Source organism: Notolepis coatsorum (genome assembly GCF_963971535.1).
Source record: "Notolepis coatsorum genome assembly, contig: SCAFFOLD_228, whole genome shotgun sequence".
Lineage (NCBI taxonomy): Eukaryota > Metazoa > Chordata > Actinopteri > Aulopiformes > Paralepididae > Notolepis > Notolepis coatsorum.
This window is the reverse complement of record NW_028169331.1, coordinates 126,483-147,952: the sequence shown is the minus strand read 5'-3', so window position 1 is coordinate 147,952 and position 21,470 is coordinate 126,483. Positions and strand designations below refer to the sequence as shown.

The window sequence follows — 21,470 nt, the reverse complement described above, 5'->3', positions numbered from 1 at the left end:
TTGAAATTTTTTTATCTCGCACAGATTCCTACCAAACTGTATTTGATCATCAATATAATGCATTTAGGGCTATAAATCACGTTCTGAAGAAAGCTGCAGAAAACGATAAAAACATACTTATACTTTAGACCATATTTTTTTTTTTTAAACTTTGACCAGTCAGCTGGTTCTTTTTAGCGTTTATCGCTTTTTCATCGCACTCATACTTGGTCAAGTTCGACCGACAGAAGCAGGCTGAAAGGGTTCAGATGGGGGGGAAAGACACTCTGGGAAAGGCACGGCTGGCGTCCGGGATTCGAACGCGCTCAGCCCCAGATCCGCGCGAGCGCGGTTGTCCACGGCGCTGAAATAGCACTTGCGGTACGTGGTGAGCTACTGGAGCTCCCCTACTTTAGACCATATTTTAGTATGAATATGTGAATGAAAAAGTTTAACGTTGCTACACCCTGAACAATACATATAGGACATTGAATGGGCCATAATAATGGCAATTTAGCAATAGAATTAAAAAAGTTATAGCCCTGCAAAGAAGGGGAACTTCTCCATAGACAAATAGAGATGGCGAGGGATGGTAAATTATGAATTTAACCCATGGCGATCAAAGTGTTAATGTGTAAAAACGTTTTACAAAATAAATGAACGCAATTAATCGCATTACCCTTTTTGACCATCCCCTGCATTTCTAGATAAAATATTATGAATATTACAAATTAAATGGTAATTTAGCAGAGTTAAAAACACACACAGGCATAGGCTATAACAATATTTAACAACAATAAAGCTAATCACTCTCTCTCCCGCTCTCTCTCAACATACGCACGTTGACAGGACTCTTTGAGAGGGACATTCAAACTCTGTTCACTGTGTGCGCACTGGAACAGTGCTATAACGCAGTGTGGAGATAGGTCTGGCAATAAACTAGTGTGTTTAGTGACCCATTTGTAGATAATTCTACTAGTTCATCTTTGGGCTTTAGTGGCCAAAATAGCAGCTAATACTGTGTAGGGAGAGCTGAACTGATCCCAGAGCTGTAATCGTAGCCTGTAGCCACATTTCTCTGCCAATGTGTTGTTTTTGTCTGCAAGGAAAATCTGCGCTTCTTCTCCGCGGCCAACCAGCAACACTTCTGACAACAAACATATCCTTTGTGACTCCAGGTTACACACAAAAGACCAGACCCCCCTCCCGTGATTATAAATGCGCAGGGTGTAGTGAGATGTGTATTGGAATACGTGTGTTGGCCTCCATTGATGAAGGGGCGAGACATGGCAAATACAGCTGCCGGGTGGAAAACTCGATCGGAGTTTTTTTCTTTTTGCCAATGCGCGACCCCACTTTGGGTCGCGACCCGTAGTTTGAGAACCGCTGCTCTATTTCATTAGCACTAAAGGTGAGTTTTCCTTATTGTATCAGAAACTTCAGAATGTCATCTTTCAAAAGAGACAAAGCATGTATGTGGTATAAGTATAAGTGGTATAAGTTTAAAGTATAGTATTTTGGTTTGCAAAAAAAGTATGCAGTCCTCAAAAACGAAAACTAAAATGGCCAATGTTGGGGGTGCCTGTTGAAAACCCCCACATAAAGTACTCCAGAGAATATGTAGGTGACCTCTGATCCCAATTCTGAACATTTCAGTACCAACATTTGGGGACACCGCCCTCTGGTGGCGAGATATAATGAGTGTGACAACCAACCCGTGTGATAACCAACCCTGTTCTCCCCTATAGCGGATTCAATGTGATATGACATTTTTTATTATTATTTACAATTTATGTTTTAATCAGCGTATTAACCTGTAATCAAATCAAGTTTTTACAAGCTGTGTGGTAAAATGTATTATATAGAATTAGAACATGAAATGAGCAGATTGTGAGCAGCACCCCTGGACTGTTACCACAGCTCACCAGGGGGCCAAGGCACCCATTTTGGGAGCCACTGAAGTTGATAACTCTTCTCACACACCTCCTTTATAAGATCGTTTTTCTCTCTTTCTCTCTCTTACTTGCTTTCTCTCTCACTCCGAGAAGTCATTAAGAAAGTATGGACAGATACGATCGAGACAAATCAAAGGGGAAACAGACAGAATGAACAAGTAGAAGAAAAAAGAGGGAGAGAGGCCCCGGAGTTTGAGAGAGAATGAAGAATGAGACATCAACAAGATGGGAGGGAGGGAGAGAGATAAAGATAGATAGGTAGATAGAGAGAATGAGAGGTGAATCAATTTTAATTAGATGGTTAATCAGCTTTTTTAATCATCATATTTTGGATCAAATAGTAGTAGAGAGAGCGAGAGAGAGAGGAAGATAGATTGGTAGAGAGAAAGAGAAAGAGGTAAATCAATATTAATTAGATGGTTAATCAGCTTTTTTGTATTATCATATTTTGGATCAAATAATAGTAGTAGAGAGAGAGAGAGAGAGAGAGAGAGAGAGAGAGAGAGAGAGAGAGAGAGAGAGTGTGTGTGTGTGTGTGACACCCTCCCCCAAATCCCTGTTGCTTGAGGGTGTTCTATACTACTCGATTCACTGCAAACTGCTGAATGGTGTAAGAGAGTGTGTGTTTGTGTGTATGTGTGTGCGTGAGAGTTGAAATCAACATTCTGAGCACAGCAACAAGCTCACTGAACAAAGTTAGACAATGTCTACCTCCAAAACCCAATCTGGGAGCTAGGCGCACACACACATACACACACACTATCCCTCCCTTATTAATGGTTTAATAAGGCATGTGAAGGCTCTAAGCTATCCATCTGTCACAGCCACACACACACACACAGTCAGGGTGTGTAACTGATGGAATTTCACACCTACACTCCACTCGCTCCAGGGACCTGCGTATATAGGCCTCCAAGAACATTTCTTTAAATACACCAGCAAGAAAAATGCGTCCTTCGTTGGATGAAATGTAAACAACTAATGGAGACGAATGTCATAGCTGGAGATGCCCGTCATCATTCATATTGTGAAGGTGGTCTCAGTGTTCTATTTTGATGAATACATTGCGTCATTCTAATTTACTGGCAAGCTAATGACTAGCTTAATGAAAAGTTATTTTAGGTTCAACGTCATCCAGTCTACAGTATTACAGACAGTGCTGTAGCTTTCTTCTTTTTGGTTTATTTCCCTACAGATCCTCAAGCTAGGAGTTTGTACGGATATGTGATATGGAACAGGTGTCTCCAAAAGTTGTCTCACAAGATAAATGCTTTTCTGGGGAAATGCAGGCATCATAGCAGCATGGGGGATGGGAGGTACAGGTATGGACAGGGTAATAGTAGAAAATATAATTAACTTAAAAGACAGTGAAATCAATGGTGCAGATGAGGGTCTGTATGCCCTATCAGTTATATTATATGTTACAATAAATATAGCCAATAAAGAACTTACTGTAACAGATGACAGTCATCCCATTACGTTACCCCCACACCCCCGTCCAAATCCCCCTCACCTGGAAGCGGACCTCCTGGTTGGCACGTTGACTGCCGTCCTCACTGCTCGGGTGGGAGACCACCGACATGCGCTTCTTCTCCGCCGTGGCCCGCTCCCGGATGTACTCCAGGCGGTGCGGGCGACCCAGCTGTTGGGAGAGCAGGGCCTGGAGTTGGGCACGCTCAATGGAGCCCAGCAGGATCATAGACTCTGTTTAGGGAGGGAGGGAACGATATGGGGAGGTGATGAGGGTTGAGGACGGAGATGAGGATGAGAGAGGAGATGACAGGGAGGGTGAAGTAGGGGGACAACAGGAGAAGATTGGGAGGAGAGGAGGTGGTGAGGAGTAGACGGGGGAAGAGGAGGAGACCATAGGGATGATTAGGGGGAGCAGGCGGAGGTGTGGGTGGGGAGTGGGATGAGATTGGGAGATGAGGGGGAGGATGAGGATGTAGTGGAGGAATAATAGAGAGCAGCAAGGAGGAATAGGGAGGATGAGGAGATATGAGAGGAAGGGAATGGGAGGGTGGATTGGGAATGACAGGATTGAAGAAAGGAGAAAGCAATCCCAGGGAGAGATGGGGGGGGGGAAAAGAGAGAGAGAGAGAGAGAGAGAGAGAGAGAGAGAGAGAGAGAGAGAGAGAGAGAGAGAGAGAGAGAGAGAGAGGGAACAAGTTTAGTTCGCGGAAAAAGATAACGATTCAGAGAGAGAGAGAGGGAAGATGAGGGGAGGAGAAATAGATTAAATGAGAGGAGAGACATGAGAAGAGGCCAGGAGAGGAGGAAGAGAGAGATGAGAGAGGGGGTGGGGGATTAGAGGGAGAGAAAGAGAGAGAGTTCCTTTAGAAAGGTGGTGTGACTGTGGGAAATTTAAACCACATCTTGCAGAATGACCAGGGTGAGTTATGTAACAGTGGCAAATGATACGCAGTGTGTGTGTGTGTGTGTGTGTGTGTGTGTGTGTGTGTGTGTGTGTGTGTGTGTGTGTGTGTGTGTGTGTGTGAATGCGTGCACACGTAGCCCGAGCATGCATTAGGCACGTGTCTGATGTGCGCAGTGCCGGCTTGTTTGTTTAAAGTAATTTCTTTTGTGACAGAACGTGCTGATTATGTATTTGGTTAAATGGTTAATTGCTCCGGCACGACGTATAACTGAGACGGTCTCGGAACACCACATCTGTGCTTCAGCGGGACGGAGCTAGCAGCCATCTGAAAATGTGCTCTGTGCACAAGCAGTGTCTAACGACGTAAACACTTGTCGTTACAGTACTTAAGTAGGTTTTGTATCTATTTTATTATCGTTAGGAAAAGTTGAGGCGTATCTCCCACAAAACCACACAGCCATTTGCAATTGTGAATATTCTTCAGTTTGTGGAAACGCCATGACGATCCGTTGGTGATAGTGGTGAAACTGCTGCTCCGGCACCTGCTAGTACTGGTTTGGAGGAAGACGAATGTCCATATCTACAATAAATAAAAAAAAATCTTTATAGGGAAATTGTCTCTTTGTCCTAGAGAATGAAGCGCCTCTTGTGTCACAGAAATAATGGTGTTTCAAAATCCTCAATAAAAAGTGAAGTGAAGTAATTGCTGTAATCTGTATAATAGTGTAGTAATTGCTGTAGTCATATAGTGGTTTTGTTTCTTTGTACTTTCACTTTTGATAACATAGCCAGGCGGAACAAAAATATTGGTTACGTCTGCTGATGGGTGTCAGGAAGCATGGTGGTGCAACACAGCATGCACTAGTTACCACTGGGCGCCATGGTGTCAGGAAGCATGGTGGTGCAACACAGCATGCACTAGTTACCACTGGGCGCCATGGTGTCAGGAAGCATGGTGGTGCAACACAGCATGCACTAGTTACCACTGGGCGCCATGGTGTCAGGAAGCATGGTGGTGCAACACAGCATGCACTAGTTACCACTGGGCGCCATGGTGTCAGGAAGCATGGTGGTGCAACACAGCATGCACTAGTTACCACTGGGCGCCATGGTGTCAGGAAGCATGGTGGTGCAACACAGCATGCGCCATGCACTAGTTACCACTGGGGGTCGTGTGGAGCGTTTGTCACAACATGTTTTCTGATGATCCATCCAAGATGTACAGTGTGTGTGTGTGTGTGTGTGTGTGTATGTCTCACCAACAGACTCCACCAGGGCTAGGGTTTTCAGGGGTCCGGCCAGCAGGACGTCGTGCATGTCTCTGTAGCAGCAGTTCAGGGTGATGTACCGGATATCTCTCACCATTATATCCTCCACACGAATGTTATACTTCCTGATAGGAGGAAGGGAGGAGGAGAGGGGGGGGGTGGAGAGGGAAAGAGAAGATAGTAGATGAGAGGGGGAAGAGAGGAGAGGAGATTAGATGGGGGGGTGAGAAGCGAGGAGAGGAGGGGAAGAGAGGGTGAGGACAAGAGAAGAGAAGAGGAGAATAGAGGAGATGGGGAGAGAGGAGAGGAGGTAAGAGGAGAGGAGAGGGGGAGAGAGGGATGAGATGAGGGGAATAAGTGGAAAGAAGGAGAGAAAGACAAGGGGAAAAGGGGAGGAGGGAAGTGGGATGAGTGGAGAGGAGGATGAGAGGTAGAGTTGAGAGAGAGAGGGGGCGGAGAGGAGAGGGAGGATAGGAGGAGAAATGGAAAGTGTTGAGTTATAATTTACTCTGGTATCTTATTTACTCTGGTATCTTCTTTACTCTGGTACATTTATTATTTACTCTTTACAGTAACATGCATCAGCTTTAATACAACCCAGTATTGGATGCTAATGTCCTATCGGGATGCTTGGCTCTGCTTTGTTGTATATCTACTGTATATCTTTGACTGTATATCTATTGATGTTCTGCTTTTATTGTTTCTGAGGCATACGTAAGCCTGATGGAGGGGTACATTTACCCGTTTGTTTATTATTATTATTCGACTTTTTTTTTATGTGGACGAGTTAGTTGGGTACTTTATTATCTGTGTAACATTACAAGAGACAGGATAAAAACATGTGACATATAGACACAGATCACAGATAAAACCAATTACATTACAGTACAAGCCAATAAAGTACAAGACAATATGGGAGTCAAGCTAAAAAAAGCCCCCCGTCGAGTGCCGACGACGTGAATTGTCGATTGATTTTTTTGATGAACATCTGTCAGCTGTGCTTCGCATCTCCACCTCAGACATTCAACCTGACTTTGATGGACTTGTTAAAGCTCAAAAGAGACTGGATTTCGCACACTGAATGAAAAAAAGGAACTGAAGAACACTAAAATGTGGAAATATAACAAGTGAAATGGGACACATTGTTTTTTTTGCACAGTTCTGAAAACATTAAATGTTTAATATAGGCATGTAAAGTCAAAAAGGCTACAAAACTGGGACACTTTTCTTTACACAGTTCAGTGACATGTCTTGTTTATTATGATGTGATGTCTTAAGAAAGCTAAGAAGATCCTTGTTTCAATATTATATGAAACTCAAAATGCCCTTTGTTATTAATGTGACTGAAAATGAGAAATTTTGGAAATTCGATTTGAATAAATGATATTTTTGAAAGCTAACCTCACCTTTTAATTGCCAAATAATAACATACACTCTTACCAGCGGTCAAAACAATGCCATTTACTGCTTTTTATATAGAAATAAAATGTATATTATGCATAATTAAGTTTGGAATTTTGGCCCGGCCCGCCAAAATATTTTCAGTTGCTCATTTGGCCCCCTGGGAAAAATAATTGCCCACCCCTGCTCTAGGAGCTCAGATGGGAAAATACCGCCCCCTATCGTCTATCCCTGTGTGACTGCAGGTCATTCGATTATACTGGGAGATCCCTGTGGGGGGAGCCTACTGGCTCCACTGTGCTGGCAAGCCGTCTGATGATGAGGGAAGTGATCGCGAGTTGGAAAGCAGCATGGAATATATATTTACAGCAGCCAATAATCAATCAATAAACGCGATCGATATTTGGAATGGCGATCAGGAATTGGAATAATCTTTTTGGAGAACATCTGATCTAAGGTAAGGAGTCTATGTTACCAGTTTTAGGATAATCAGAGCTGTATTCACTGAGATATCAGCATGTGCCGTGTGTGTGTGTGTGATGTTGAGGAAATGAGAATAGATTTTTCAGCCCACTTCTATAGCGTGCATAAGTACACATACTATCGATAATCTAGCTTTTATTTGAAAACGATTCATAAATAGGCCGACAAATGACAACGTGTCTAGTGTATTCCAGAATATTCCAGTAAATGCCGTTTATGGGGGAATCTTAAAATTTTCCGGAAATTTTCGAGAGAACGAGCGATTTTCAAAATGCTATAAAACGGATATGAACCGATTAAAAAACAATCCGTTTCGACAATGTTGACTGCAAACAAGTCATTGATAAGCGACGGCCAGATTAGACACATAGCCATAATTTAAGACATAGATTATGCGTTCACAAATATGAGAGCGCTATCATTGAAGTGGACCCGTGGCGGCATTCAAGGGGGTAAAAAGGAAAACACGGCCGGCACGGAAAGTGTTAAGCAACACTCTCAGCTCAGCGGTCGACCCTGCCAAACGTGTTGCGCTGTCGATGAGTCATCCGGATGTTCCGGCGCTGGCGGTATACGGGCTGTGTGTTTGTGTGTGTGTGGAGGACCAGGTGCCATTGTGCAAGCAGATCCCACCTCAGCAGAATTGTATTGCCTGGGCGTACGAGTGGCTGTAAACACACAGCCTTCCTTCCTGTCTGCCCGTGCCAACCTCCTGAACATGGCGGCAGCTGCCCGGCTTCCGCTGCCAAGCCCTGCCGTGTGTGTGTGTGTGTGCCTGTGCCAGCACGCCAACTCAGGCCAAACCCTCTGTTCCGCGGTACAGTGAAAACTCTATATGATCCGACCTAAAAGCTAAGGTCACCACCTCCATTCAAGCTCTGCCCAGACATCCAACCGGTGTATTTTGGTCTGATTGGGATCTGAGAGCGAGAGAGAAAGTAACACTGTGCAATCGTCCTCTAGCCCCGAACGCCTGCCAGCGCTAATCCCCCAGTTCATATCATCACAGTGGATATCAAATCTGATTAATTCTACTTTAAAAGGAACACGCCAGCATTATGTTGAAATACACTTACCATCTCCTCTGGAGTCAGACAAGAAGATAGATACTGATTTCCTCTCTATGCGTTCTGTAAAAAAGCTATCCGGCTGCAAGCTAGCCTACTGTAGCTTAGCACAAATTAATGGAAGCGGATACAGACCAGCTAGCCTAGCTAGCCCAATCATTCTCATACAGAACCAAGCATTTCACTGTAATGTACATTATATGTGACAAATAAAACAAAACTTGAAACTTGTTGGCCGAAAACACCTCTCCCGGAGTTTTAAGCTAGTGATCCGTATCTGCTTCCATTAATTTGTGCTAAGCTAGGCTAGCTTGCAGCCGGATAGCTCTCTACTGAACGCACAGAGAGGAAATTGGTATCCATCTTCTTGTCTGACTCTGGAGAGGACGGTAAGCACATTTCCCATAATGTTGACATGTTTACGTTTGTAAGTCTCTCTTAACTCTTTGCCCGCCAAACCAGAGAAAAGTCGGGTTCCGGCGCCAACCGTTGAGCGCCAAACCCGACTTTTCTCTGGTTTTGATCCTTTGATCTTTCTCCTTTGATCCCCGTTCTAAACACTCGCTCGGAGCTGCCTGGGTCTCCCTGGCACAGCTGCCTATGTTGGAATTGCAATGACGATCGAATCCCGCCAGGTGGCAGTATCACCTACCTTTTTTGAACTGGGGATATCAGTTGTCTTCCAGTACAGAGTTTACCTCCGGCTGCTTCCGCCTCGGAGTGGATCAGGACATAGCAATCGGGAGGAGATTTGTTGCCTCAGACCTATTCTTTCCCGTATGGTAGCCATGCCCAATATACACGAGTAATGGCGATCGCCATGGGACGACTGGGATTTATTCATTTTGGAGTACCTTCTGACTGAGGTAAGGTCTATCTTAGGTAACCTGCTGGTATTTTTTTTATACCTAAAACATGCTTCTGTACCGGTCACAGTGTCGTATTTTACCGGACCTAAAACATGCTTTTGTTAACGATCGCAGTTTCGAGTTAAAACGAAGGGAATGTCACATTTCTATCTGTATCAACATGTCATTCCTGTTCTCCAGGACAGTTCAGTCATTGTTTTATGTATCAACATGTCATTCCTGTGCTCCAGGACAGTTCAGTCTTTGTGTGCACATGCACTACTCTACTACAGCTAAAATCAGTTATATTACCGGTACATGTTTATGCATCTTCTCAACAAGTCTAAATTTAATTTTAATTATTTATTTCCACACTCTTTCTTCCCCTGTATGGAATACTCCATGTTTGGTAGATGTAGCAACACACCAACTTTTAAATTAATGATGTTCTTCCCTGCCTGGCTACCTTTCACAAACTGCACAATAGATTAGGTAGACAGTGTTCCTGGCTCCAAAAAGCACAGCTAATTTGTTAATTAAGGCTAATGTATTGCCTGTGCCATTGCAAATGACAATAATATAATTCAAAATAAATTCTGAACAGCTTGTTTAGGGTTGTTAATCTGAAGACTCCAAACCCTGGCCAAATGGCAAGGACATCTTTCTTCAGCACCTAAATAATGTTCTGCCAAATCCACACGGAGACTAGGAAAAACCCATTTCTAATATGTACAGGCATTTCTAATGGATCATACTGTACTTCTTGAAGAGACACAATGTTATTCTTTACAATTAATTATAATTCTAATTATAACCAGCATCATTATCAGAACACATTATGATCCATTACAGCCATATATCTGTTATAAATCTCATTAATCATCCAATTAGTATATGTCAATCCATTATAGCAACATGCTTTGACTAACGTGTTTCAGATTCGTTTTTAGGCATCTTGCGCTGTCCTGTTCTATGCTAATAGATCTGTAAATCTAGATTGTCCAGAGAGGAGGGGCTAGAGAAGCTTGAAACCCATAGGAAATGTACCTATAGTAGCATTCCTGTGTTTTTGTCATACACAAATTAGTATAAAAATACCGTAGTGAATCACTATAGAAATAACCATATACGTAGTGTTTCTATGGAAAAAAACACAGGAATACATTGTTTTTTTATTATCCACTTTTTCTTCTCTTTCTATTTTTCTCCCATCCCAATTCCACTGTGCCAATTCTCCCCTCCCCTGTCTTGAACATTGCTCGCATATGCCCCCCACTGGCGGCAGCCTGTCACATCTTTTCACTTCACATCTTTTCACCTGCCAGCGCGGACTCTCATTGGCGAGGTGTAACGTGTGGGAGGCTCACACTACCCCCGCCATTTCCTGTCTCTGCTGTGCAGGCGTCCCCAACCGACCTGTAGAAGTCGCTGTCCACAACGTCCAGATTACCACCCATCGACTTCCACCCGCTAACTCTGCCAATTGAGTTAGTATGATGGCTGGCCCAAGCCGGAGGCAACGCCGACAGCCGGAGTCGAACCCGGTGTATCTTGCGTTGCACTGCACTGCATATACAAAAACACTGTCGAACACACGGAAACAAGCATACATTTGCAATAGCTGCAACCTTTTTGTGATAGGCCACTCCCATTGCCACGCCCCTCTTTTAGCCAATTGGCATGAAAACACACACACACACACACTTTCACACAGTTGACCTCCATGCAAAATTGCAGCCTCCTAGGGCAAAACCTATGGCCGCTAGAGGTTTGTGGACATTTCTGTGGACTGACCAACCAACTACTTCTGTATATATATATTCTATTTATAATAGTAATAATAAAATATCATTATATTGTTTTGTTTTACTATAGTTCATCTTGGTATGGGAAGAGCTGAACACCAGTCAAATAGAGACAATACAACGTCTCTGGTGTCAGACAGCTGTGGACAACAGTAGACTGTGGACAAGGCCACTTCCTAATTGGCCATTATGAAACCCGCCAGGGGCACAAGACGAGACACACCAACACACACATGATTACACATTTAATTGCATGCGTGTACACACAATTGACTGTGCACACACCTACACATGATTGCACTCTCCGATACGCACGCCTACACAGACGCATGACTGCACGCACAAGCACACCCGTGTACACACACACTGTACAGACTGATGTTACATAATAGTTCCAACACTTCTCACCACTTAGGGTTTGAAATACCACTCCAAGAGTGAAGATGGAGAGATCAAAAGAGAGAGGGAGTGAAAGACGAGACCAGAGGCATGTTCTAACGAGAGACACTAAGGGACAGTGTGTGTGTGTGTGTGCGTGTGTGTGTGTGTGTGTGTGTGTGTGTGTGTGTGTGCGTGTAGGCGCGCAAGAAAGAAAGAGATTCTCCACTGTCAAGGCACTGACAAACACGCACACACACATGATCCCACAATGAAAAGCTGCACTGATGGTATCTGTAGTACCAGGATCGGTGGTGAACTGATCTTTAAATACTGGTACTCATACTGGTCCCTAAATACTGGTACTCATACTGGTCCCTAAATACTGGTACTCATACGGGCCCCTACATACTGGTACTCATACTGGCCCCTAAATACTGGTACTCATACTGGTCCCTAAACACTGGTACTCATACTGGCCCCTAAATACTGGTACTCATACTGGCCCCTAAATACTGGTACTCATACTGGCCCCTAAATACTGGTACTCATACTGGCCCCTAAATACTGGTACTCATACTGGCCCCTAAATACTGGTACTCATACTGGCCCCTAAATACTGGTACTCATACTGGCCCCTAAATAATGGTACTCATACTGGCCCCTAAATACTGGTACTCATACTGGCCCCTAAATACTGGTACTCATACTGGCCCCTAAATACTGGTACTCATACTGGCCCCTAAATACTGGTACTCATATGGAGCTTTTACACTACTTTGCTGTGCCATGCTGAAATCTGTGCTGCCGCTTTGTTTACTTTTTCCTTCCAATGGACCTGTGCGGAGCCGCGCCAACCCGTACTGTTTTAGCTAGGGCTCTGGGGTACACAACACCCTACCCGTGCTGCAACCCTATACTGCAGACCGTTGATTGGTCAATGGAAATAGTCACTACACACGCCAGCCGACGTCAATAGCCCATGTTGATGTGCATGGTATTTCACCGCACTACAAGTCACACAACGTGAAATGCATATTATAAGCTGATTAGGGCTGACCCCTATTAGTCAATTAATCGGTCGAAAGGAGCCGTAGTCGACTGCCAACCTCTTAGTCGAATACAAAAAATATATATATATATATATTATACATTTCTTTTTCTTTTGATCATTCTTTCCAAAAGAAAAGAGGCCTAGCTAATGGCACGCATACCAGAGGCTAACTGCCTATGAAAACAGGCACAGAGGCACTGAAAGAGGATTTCACCCATCTAATGAACACAATATCAAGATATATCCATCAGTGGACCAATTGCATGCTTTTGCAGAGGACAAGAAGCCTTCAGTCGACTCCTTCAGACATTAACCACCCCCCACAGCCCAAATGGAATGATAAAAAAAAATACATTAAAAAAAGTTTTTTTTTAATTTTTTAAGTCGACTAATAGTCGAATGAGTATAATCTATGGAGAATGACAGCATCCAATCACCTAAACGGTTCACTCAAATTATGTTTCTGACAACATATTCATACTGGTCCCTAAATACTGGTACTCATACTTAGATTGGTGAATGAACCTGTCATGATAAAGATACTTCAGTGAAATATGACCCAATATACAGCTTTCCAGACAAACGTTTTATTTTATTTTTTTGCAATTGAATGAAAGTAATTCTTTATTTAAAATGTTTATTTTATGTAGGTGAAGATGATACTGAAACTACCAGCTGTGCCGTGTGTGTGTGTTGTGTGTGTGCTGTGTCGGATACATGATGTTTGTTGTGTCTGTCAGAACACATGTTGATACAGTCAATACATGTTGGGAGTGTGCACGTGTGATACAGAGTGTGGTTGTGTGTGTGTGGTTGTGTGTGTGTGTGTGTGTGTTTACCTGCGCCCGTGAAAACATTTACTGTGTACCGTCACATGTGTCAAACTCGAGCCCCAGACTGAATTAACTGAATTCAATCAATTCATGTTTGTCCCGCTGCCTCACTTCGGTGCACTTCAACTGGCTTGTGATACAAATCAAACACACCTCGGCCTGCACTCTGCGGCAAAAACACCACTATTCAAGCAAACGCAGAGCGTTAGCCACACCTGCTCCGTCTTATTATTTAATAAATCCCACTTCCATCATCAAAAATATGTTTACGCTTTTAAAAGCTCGTCAGTCATCCGTTTTCACTAGACTCGAGGCGTGGTATTATTCGGTTGTCAAATTATTGCTAATTCATCATACCTACTGTGAAATGTTATCCGTGGGAATTATTGGTTTTGCGCAGGATAAGTGAAAGCTGTGGTTTAAAGAGATGCTGAGGTGCTTTCTGTGTGTGTCTGTTGTGTGTGTTGTCTGTGCTTGTGTAGGCTGCTAATGCAACAGCATGCTAGTATAATGTGTGGAAGCCATGCACAATTTAGGTCTGAGAGAGCAAGATGAATTCCCCATTCAACCTGCTGTTCTCTGAGAGATGTTTTATGTGTCCAAGGACCAGTTTCATTTCACATATCTAGTCTGAATCAATGCCGTGGAACTAATTGTTTTGCAGGAGGCCACTGAAAGCTGAGGTGAGGTGATTTGTGTGAGTGTGTGTATTCTACTTTGTTCTCCAATAGTCCAGAACCAGTTTAGCCTAGAATCTCGAATCTTACAAACTCTTGTGGGTGAATAATTAATTGAATCCTAATATGTCATTTGAATCTGTAAAATAAAATGAATTAGCAAATTATCCATATCCACCCTTACCCACCTTATAACAGCACCAGAGAATGAACAGAAGTACATTTACAACAACATATGCATTGAATAGATAAACATTACCAATTAAGCTAGTGACCTTAGGAAAATGCACCTTTTTAGGTATTAGTATGCGTCTGGCCCACAAAATCATCTGTATTTGTGATTCTCTCTCTCTCTCTCTCTCTCTCTCTCTCTCTCTCTCTCTCTCTCTCTCTCTCTCTTCTCTCTCTCTCTCTCTCTCTCTCTCTCTCTCTCTCTCTCTCTCTCTCTCTCTCTCTCTCTCTCTCTCTCTCTCTCTCTCTCTCTCTCTCTCTCTCTCTCTCTCTCTCTCTCTCTCTCTCTCTCTCTCTCTCTCTCTCTCTCTCTCTCTCTCTCTCTCTCTCTCTCTCTCTCTCTCTCTCTCTCTCTCTCTCTCTCTCTCTCTCTCTCTCTCTCTCTCTCTCTCTCTCTCTCTCTCTCTCTCTCTCTCTCTCTCTCTCTCTCTAATTAAAGGACACGGTAGATAATTAAAGGACAAGAAGGGGAGAATAGAAGTGACAGAAAGATAGAGAAAGAGAAGAGTAGATAACGTGGAGATGGATGTTGTGTTGGGGAGCGTGAGGGAGGGAGATAGGGTGAGAGGGAGAGATATGAGGGTGAGAGAGAGAGAGAGGGGGTGAGATGGACAGATATATGAGGGAGAGAGAAAGAGAGGGAGGGAGGGGAAAGTGAGAGGAGGGGAGAGAGACAGAGGAGGGAGAGAGACAGAGAGGATGGAGAGAGAGAGGGTGAGAGAGACAGAGAGATGAGAGAGAGTGAGAGAGTGAGAGAGATATAGAGAGGTGAGAGACAGACAGAGATAGAGGGTGAGAGACAGACAGAGAGAGACAGAGAGATGAGGGAGAACAAGAGAAGCAAGAGAGACAGAGATAAAGATGGAGGGAGAAAGGAGAACCAAGAGCAAGAGAGATAGACAAAAATATGGAGAGGAAGAGAGAGAGTGAGCAAGCAAGACAGGGAGAGAGAGAGGAAGGTTGAGAGCGATATGAAGAGAGAAAGATAGAGAGATAAGGAGAGAGAGACGGAGATGGAAAGAGGGAGATGTAGATTGAGAGAGATAGAGGGAGAGGGAGATGGAAGATACATAATCTGAGGGATTGCACATTAAATTCTCGGCTCAAAACAGATACGGTGGTCCGTAGGGGTGTAACAATGCATCGATTCTAATGTGTTAGAATCGATGCATCGATTTGAATATGTTAGAATCGAAATTAGTTAAAAGAATATTATAATTTGTATTGTTTTTATTGACCTATAGTCCATTCATGCTGAGAGAATCAGTTCCCCCAGCCACATCTCTCTTGTGTATTCAACTTTTTTTGGAGAATTAACTGATAGAAAATTAATCGAATCATATCGTGGTCAAATGAAGAGATTTCATGATGCATTGAATCGTTGCCTGAATAATCGTAATCGAATCGAATCGTTGTGAGGTCGCATCCTTACACCCCTAGTGGTCCGTGATGCTTTTGGCAGAGGACTGAGGTTGAGGAACATGTTTGAGGTTGCACCATTTCTGTGACACGTCCAAAAATAATAAAAAAATAAAGAACTTTTCATTATCATGGAGCGACATGAAGCTTCATTAACCCTTTCACCACCACACTACAGACGGTTAACCATCTGTAGTGTGATAGTAAAGGGTTAACCTAGTGTGGCAGTGAAAGGGTTAACCATTTGGTAGTGTGGCAGTGAAAGGGTTAAGGTAAGAATCACGCGTGCCTCTGGAACCAGGTGGGGGACCAGATGCGTCTCTGATGTCTACTCGCCACCCCGCGTCCCTCTCAGCACTACTGTCACGGACTCCAGAAGGAAAGAAGATAATTAAACTGGCCTCTCTCCATATACATAAAAGAGAGAGGCCAGTCTCCATCCTGCTGGCCAAGGATGAGGTCTAATAACACACTGGAAGGATTCCACACCATGCAGTCCAAATACTGTCTCATAATAACAATCAAATAGTATTAGTCATTCTGAGTTCTAAAGTTTTTCAAGTTTCTTTTCCAATTTTTATATAAAGGGGATCTCATGGCTGGTAAACCTGCTGTAACTATTGAAGGGAGTGAAAGTTGTCCACTGGAGAGTTGGTGGCAATTGAATGAATCAAGTGCTGCAGTTTGTTCCTTTGAGTCAAACACTTCTTACCCTGTATGTAGTTACAATCATATTGTGTGTAGGGATGGGTATCGTTAGGATTTTATCGATACTACTACTCTTATCGATACTGCTTAACGGTTAGGTACTTTATCGATACTCTTATCGGTTCTTTTTGATTATTTTGCAAAACAATTAATTAAGAACAGAATCAACATTGCTTTATTATTCTTTTATATAACTATATTACTGCACATGGCTACTTTTTGATCAATTAATACAAGCAGTCAGATAAATTAACTATTTTGGGACTTTCTATTTTATTTAGAAAGTTCTTAAATCAGAATGTCCCACCCAATACCCAGCTGTTAAAAACGGTTCAATACTCCATTTTATTAGTAGAGATACTTTTAGAACAATAGCCTGATGCTGTATTTTCCATGAGTTGAGTGGATGCATGACCGGAGCTGTGTGTGTGTGTGTGTGTGTGTGTGTGCGTGTGTGCGTGTGTGTGTGTGAGAGTGCACGCTTTGCGTAGTGGGCGTGTCAACAGTGTAAGCTGAACTCACACCAAGGCATAGGGAAATAGTCGGACATCCCAGAATTATTTCATAATACAAAGTTTCTGAATGGACGTTTGGATTAAACCAAGTTGTATGCAGTGATGAACGGTCTTTCCCCACGGAACACAAGTTACTTAACGTTACACAGGTCGCACTATGCATGCTTAGCTTGCTATGCATGCTTTTTTCGAATGTTTCGTTCTCTCTGCCATGATGAGAGCAGAGCTGTCTGTCTGTGTGCTTCAGCATCTCTCAAGTACCCGTATGTGCATGTGTGAGCGATTCGAGTCGCGAGTGTGTGTGTGTAGCACAGCCCCGCTCCTCGTGCAGACAGAGAGACACCGAGAGAGGAGATAGAGAAAACGGCAAACAAGATTAGTTCGCAACGTTAAAATTCCTTGACATTTAAAAAAAAAATTATTTCTCGAGTACCGATAGCAGAACCGATAACAAGTCAAGTCAAGAGTTTTATTTGTCACGGCATACAAGTATACAATGAAATGCGGGTGGTCTTGCCCGCAACAATGTGCAATACAGTGGTACAACATATAATAGAATCCAATACATTTCTAACGTTGGAGTTTATCAATAATCTAATTTAGATTAGAACCAGGTTTCGGGGGGCATCCCTAATTGTGTGTGTGTATGTTCAAGTTCCGTTTCGCCATGTGTTTTATGTCTGCGTGTACGTCTGCGCTTGTGTAGGCTGCTAATGCAACAGCATGCTAGTATAATGTGTGGAAGCCATGCACAATTTAGGTCAAGATGAATCAACCTGCTGTTCTCTGTCTCTTTTTTTGGTTCTAAGCGATTTTTGCATTCCGGAACAAAACTCATCACATTCTCCCTGCGTTGTGTTGTGTGAGAGCTGGAGTAGTGTAGTGGTTAAGACCCCCTAGGGACCACACGTAACCCCTGCTGGCCTGGGATCGAATCCCACCAGAACCTTCTCTCCTGTGTCTCCCTCTCAGCCTCCCTTCCTACTGTCTCAATAAAGAACCTTTTCTCCTGTGTCTCCCTACTTTCTCAATAAAGAACATGAACAGGGGCGGCTGAGTGGCGCAGTGGGCAAGGCGCTCGCCACTAACGCAGGAGATGCTGGTATCGAGCCCAGCTCTCTGTGTTGCTACCGGCATGGCCCGTCGTTCATACTAACACAATTGGCAGTGTTAGAGGGTGGGAAAGCCGGTGGGTGGGGATTGGACGTTGTGGACAGCGACTCCTACAGGTCGGTTGGTGCGCCTGTACAGCAGAATCAGGAAGTATCGGGGGCAGCGTGAGCCTCCCACGCGTTACTCCTCGCCACTGAGAGATTGCGCTGTTCAGGTGAAAATATGCGACAGCTGCCTCCTCGTGTACCGGAGGGGACACGTGATGCAAGGCTTGGTCCTCACTGCAGCCGACCAGTGGGAGGCATAGTCTTGCAACGTTCGAGACAGGGGGGGGGAGAATTGAAGGGAGAATTGGTGAGGCGAAATTGGGATGGGAGAAAAATAGAAAGTGAGAAAAAGTGAAAAAAAAAAAAAAATCATGAACGTTGTCTGTCTGTCTGTCTGTCTCTCTCTCTCTCTCTGCATCTAAAACACTTAAAGGAACATGCCAACATTATGGGAAATGTTGCGCTTAAAGTCTTCCCCTTCACTATGAATTGAAAAAGGGGGACCCTGATGTAAACAAACGTCTTTCTCTGGTCTGCATCCCCATAACAATTGTGTGTATTGAGCCGTACTGTATTGTACCCATTCTGCAATCTGTTAAATAAAGTTTTCATTCATTCATTCATTCATTAATCCCCAGAGTGACAAGAAGATAAGATACCAGTTTCCTCTCTGTGCGTTCAGTAGAAAGCTATCCAGCTGCATGCTAGCCTAACTTAAGATAAAATGAATGGAAGCGGATGCAAACCACGAGCCACTAAGCGTATCCGCATCCATTATTTTGTGCTAAACTAGGCTAGCTTGCAGCTGGATAGCTTTCTATTAATGTGCATTTCCCACAATGTTGGTGTGTTCCTTTAGGTCCACAAAAACAAGTACATAAATGAGTATGTTCTGTACATGTACGTACTCGTGGTGTCCCCAGCCCAGCTCGGGGAGGTAGGGAAGCTTTTTGATCCTGATGATGGAGTCGTAGAGGGAGGGCTGCAGCGACTGGGCCACGGCATTGGCCAGGATCACGGCGATCATCACAGGCAGGATGTGGGAGATCTGACCCGTGAGCTCAAACACAATCACAGCCGTGGACACCGTGTGGGTGACCGCCCCAGACAGGGCCGCCGCGCCTAACAAGGGGGGTGGGGTAAGAGGAGAGGGTGAAGTGGGGAGAGAGAGAGAGAGAGAGAGGTGGTCGACAGGGAATCATTATTGTTTATGCAGTATTTATAATATTGATCCGATTCTCAAAGTTACTTGCCCTCAAGAACAGGAAGTGTGTACTTGACATATGGATTTTAATGCACAGGCAGCTCATAGTGTCATTACTTCCACGGCCCAGATCCTCTACTTTCTACTCTGTGTTACCATACGATATCTCTCTGGGACAACAAACAATTTTGAGGTTTCACAGCTGACAAACCCATCGCATTACAAATCGCTGAACGAGCCGGAGTCGACTTAGTGAACCGATGCACCTCCGCAAAACAGCACCTGCTCAAAACAGCACCTCCTCCGAGTCCTTCTGTTTCGGTGAACCGTTTGGAAGGGAGGGAGGTGCACTGAGAGAGAGGAGCGTGGGATGAGAGAGTGTGTGTGTGTGTGTGTGTGTGTGTGTGTGTGTGTGTGTGTGTGTGTGTGTGTGTGTGTGTGTGTGTGGGGAGGGAGCTCTCAATGAAAGACAGAGAAAAAGGAATGGGCTTAATCGATGGAAGTGTGAAAGAAATAGATGCAAGTGTGAAGTGAAAAATAACAGGTAAAAATAACAGGTAAAAATAACAAGAGTGAGAGAGAGAGAGAGAGAGAGAGAGAGAGAGAGAGAGAGAGAGAGAGAGAGAGAGATAGAGAGAGACAGACAGAGATAGAAGAAGAGGGAGAAAGAGACAGAGAGGGAGACAGACAGAGAGAGATAGAAGGGGGAGGGAGAGAGAGAGCAAGAGAAAAAAGAAAAAATTGAGAGGGAAGAGAAAATAAGGTAAATAAAACCAAAAAGGTCTAGAAGAGAGAATAACAGATTGAGGGAAGAGGCAAAGGGCTCAATCAAGGCTGTGCAGAGCTGTCAAAGCTAAACATGCTAACGCCACCTCCGCAAAATCCTAACATGGAGTCCTTGGCTTGCTCCTTTCACCTCCCTCTCTCCCTCCTTCTATCCTGTCCCTGAGATTAAAGAGCCTCATCAGAGAGTCTATACGAGGAGGTGACTCATCACCTAAGTTAACAACAACAACAACAACAACAGCAGGTGCAGCAGAGGGGAAAAAAAGAAGAAAAAAAATAAAGAAAACAGGTGCCTCTACCCACGCAATCAGCATGGCCGTCGTTGTGCGTTACCGTGGCAGCAAGGGAATTGTATTGCATCGTATGAGTGACGCAACCGTAAGCTGAAGAGCAATAACGTGGAGACACAGGGATGTTTTGTGTGAGTGAGTGAGTGAGTGAGTGAGTGAGTGAGTGAGTGAGTGAGTGAGTGAGTGAGTGAGTGAGTGAGTGAGTGAGTGTTGGGGGGGGGGGGGGTTTACCATTCTTGGAAAATATGCATGTGACCGTTTCCGTCTGCGTTTTGAGAAAAGTGTTGAATCAAAAATCAAATCAAATTTATTTGTAAAACCCACCATGAAATCCAAAATAAATGTAAAATAAATAAATGCAACACACCCCAGCGAAGGTAAGGAAAAACTCTGCACTGCTCACATGTTTATGTTGCATCTTACGTCTCCTTTGAAGATCAACCTCCAGATGTACTTTAAACAGAGAGCACTCTGGGAGTTTTGACTGAAGAAATCTGTGACATTCAAGATGGCAGCAACAACAAAACGACTTACTATGTGATTAAAATGTGATGGGGTTTTATGTTGAGTACAATTATAGTTCACCGCATTTCTTAGGTGAATAGTGAGTCTTCAAATTGTTTAAAATGAATAACAATCTCTGCTGGAAGGCTGGGAATCGCGTAGTGAGTGGTTGCCGTGGTAACTAAGGACAGAAACCACTGGATGCCGCATGATACCGCTCTCAAAGAGCAACTACGGGAGGCTGCAATTCTAAACTGGCCCCCGTTACCCGTAAACGTCCGAAACTCCCTCCCACCCACCCACCCCCTCCTAATGTACAGTTCCTTCCCCCTCGTATGTATATATTTTCTGTTAGGATCTCTGTTTAACAGTACTGTATATTTGCATATCTTGTATGTCACAAATGTAACAGTACTGTATATCTGTATGTCATGTATGTCATAAATGTCATGATTAGATTAGATTAGAGGATTAGATTAGATTTGTATATCTGTATATCTGTATGTTGTGTATGTCATAAATGTCATT

General features: G+C 43.7%; 1 protein-coding gene across 2 annotated transcripts in view; it reads right to left on the bottom strand.

Annotated features, from left to right (window-relative positions):
- The window catches only part of LOC311248738 (chloride channel protein 2-like), a 154,980-nt gene that overhangs the window by 55,897 nt on the left and 77,613 nt on the right, over positions 1 to 21,470 (bottom strand). For both annotated transcript variants that reach the window (XM_084339569.1, XM_084339570.1), the window contains exons 13-15: positions 19,067 to 19,280; positions 5,571 to 5,704; positions 3,448 to 3,638 (exon numbers count right to left, since the gene is read on the bottom strand). In XM_084339569.1, the coding sequence (XP_084195695.1) occupies positions 3,448 to 3,638; positions 5,571 to 5,704; positions 19,067 to 19,280 (539 nt within the window). The remainder of the gene's footprint in view (positions 1 to 3,447; positions 3,639 to 5,570; positions 5,705 to 19,066; positions 19,281 to 21,470) is intronic.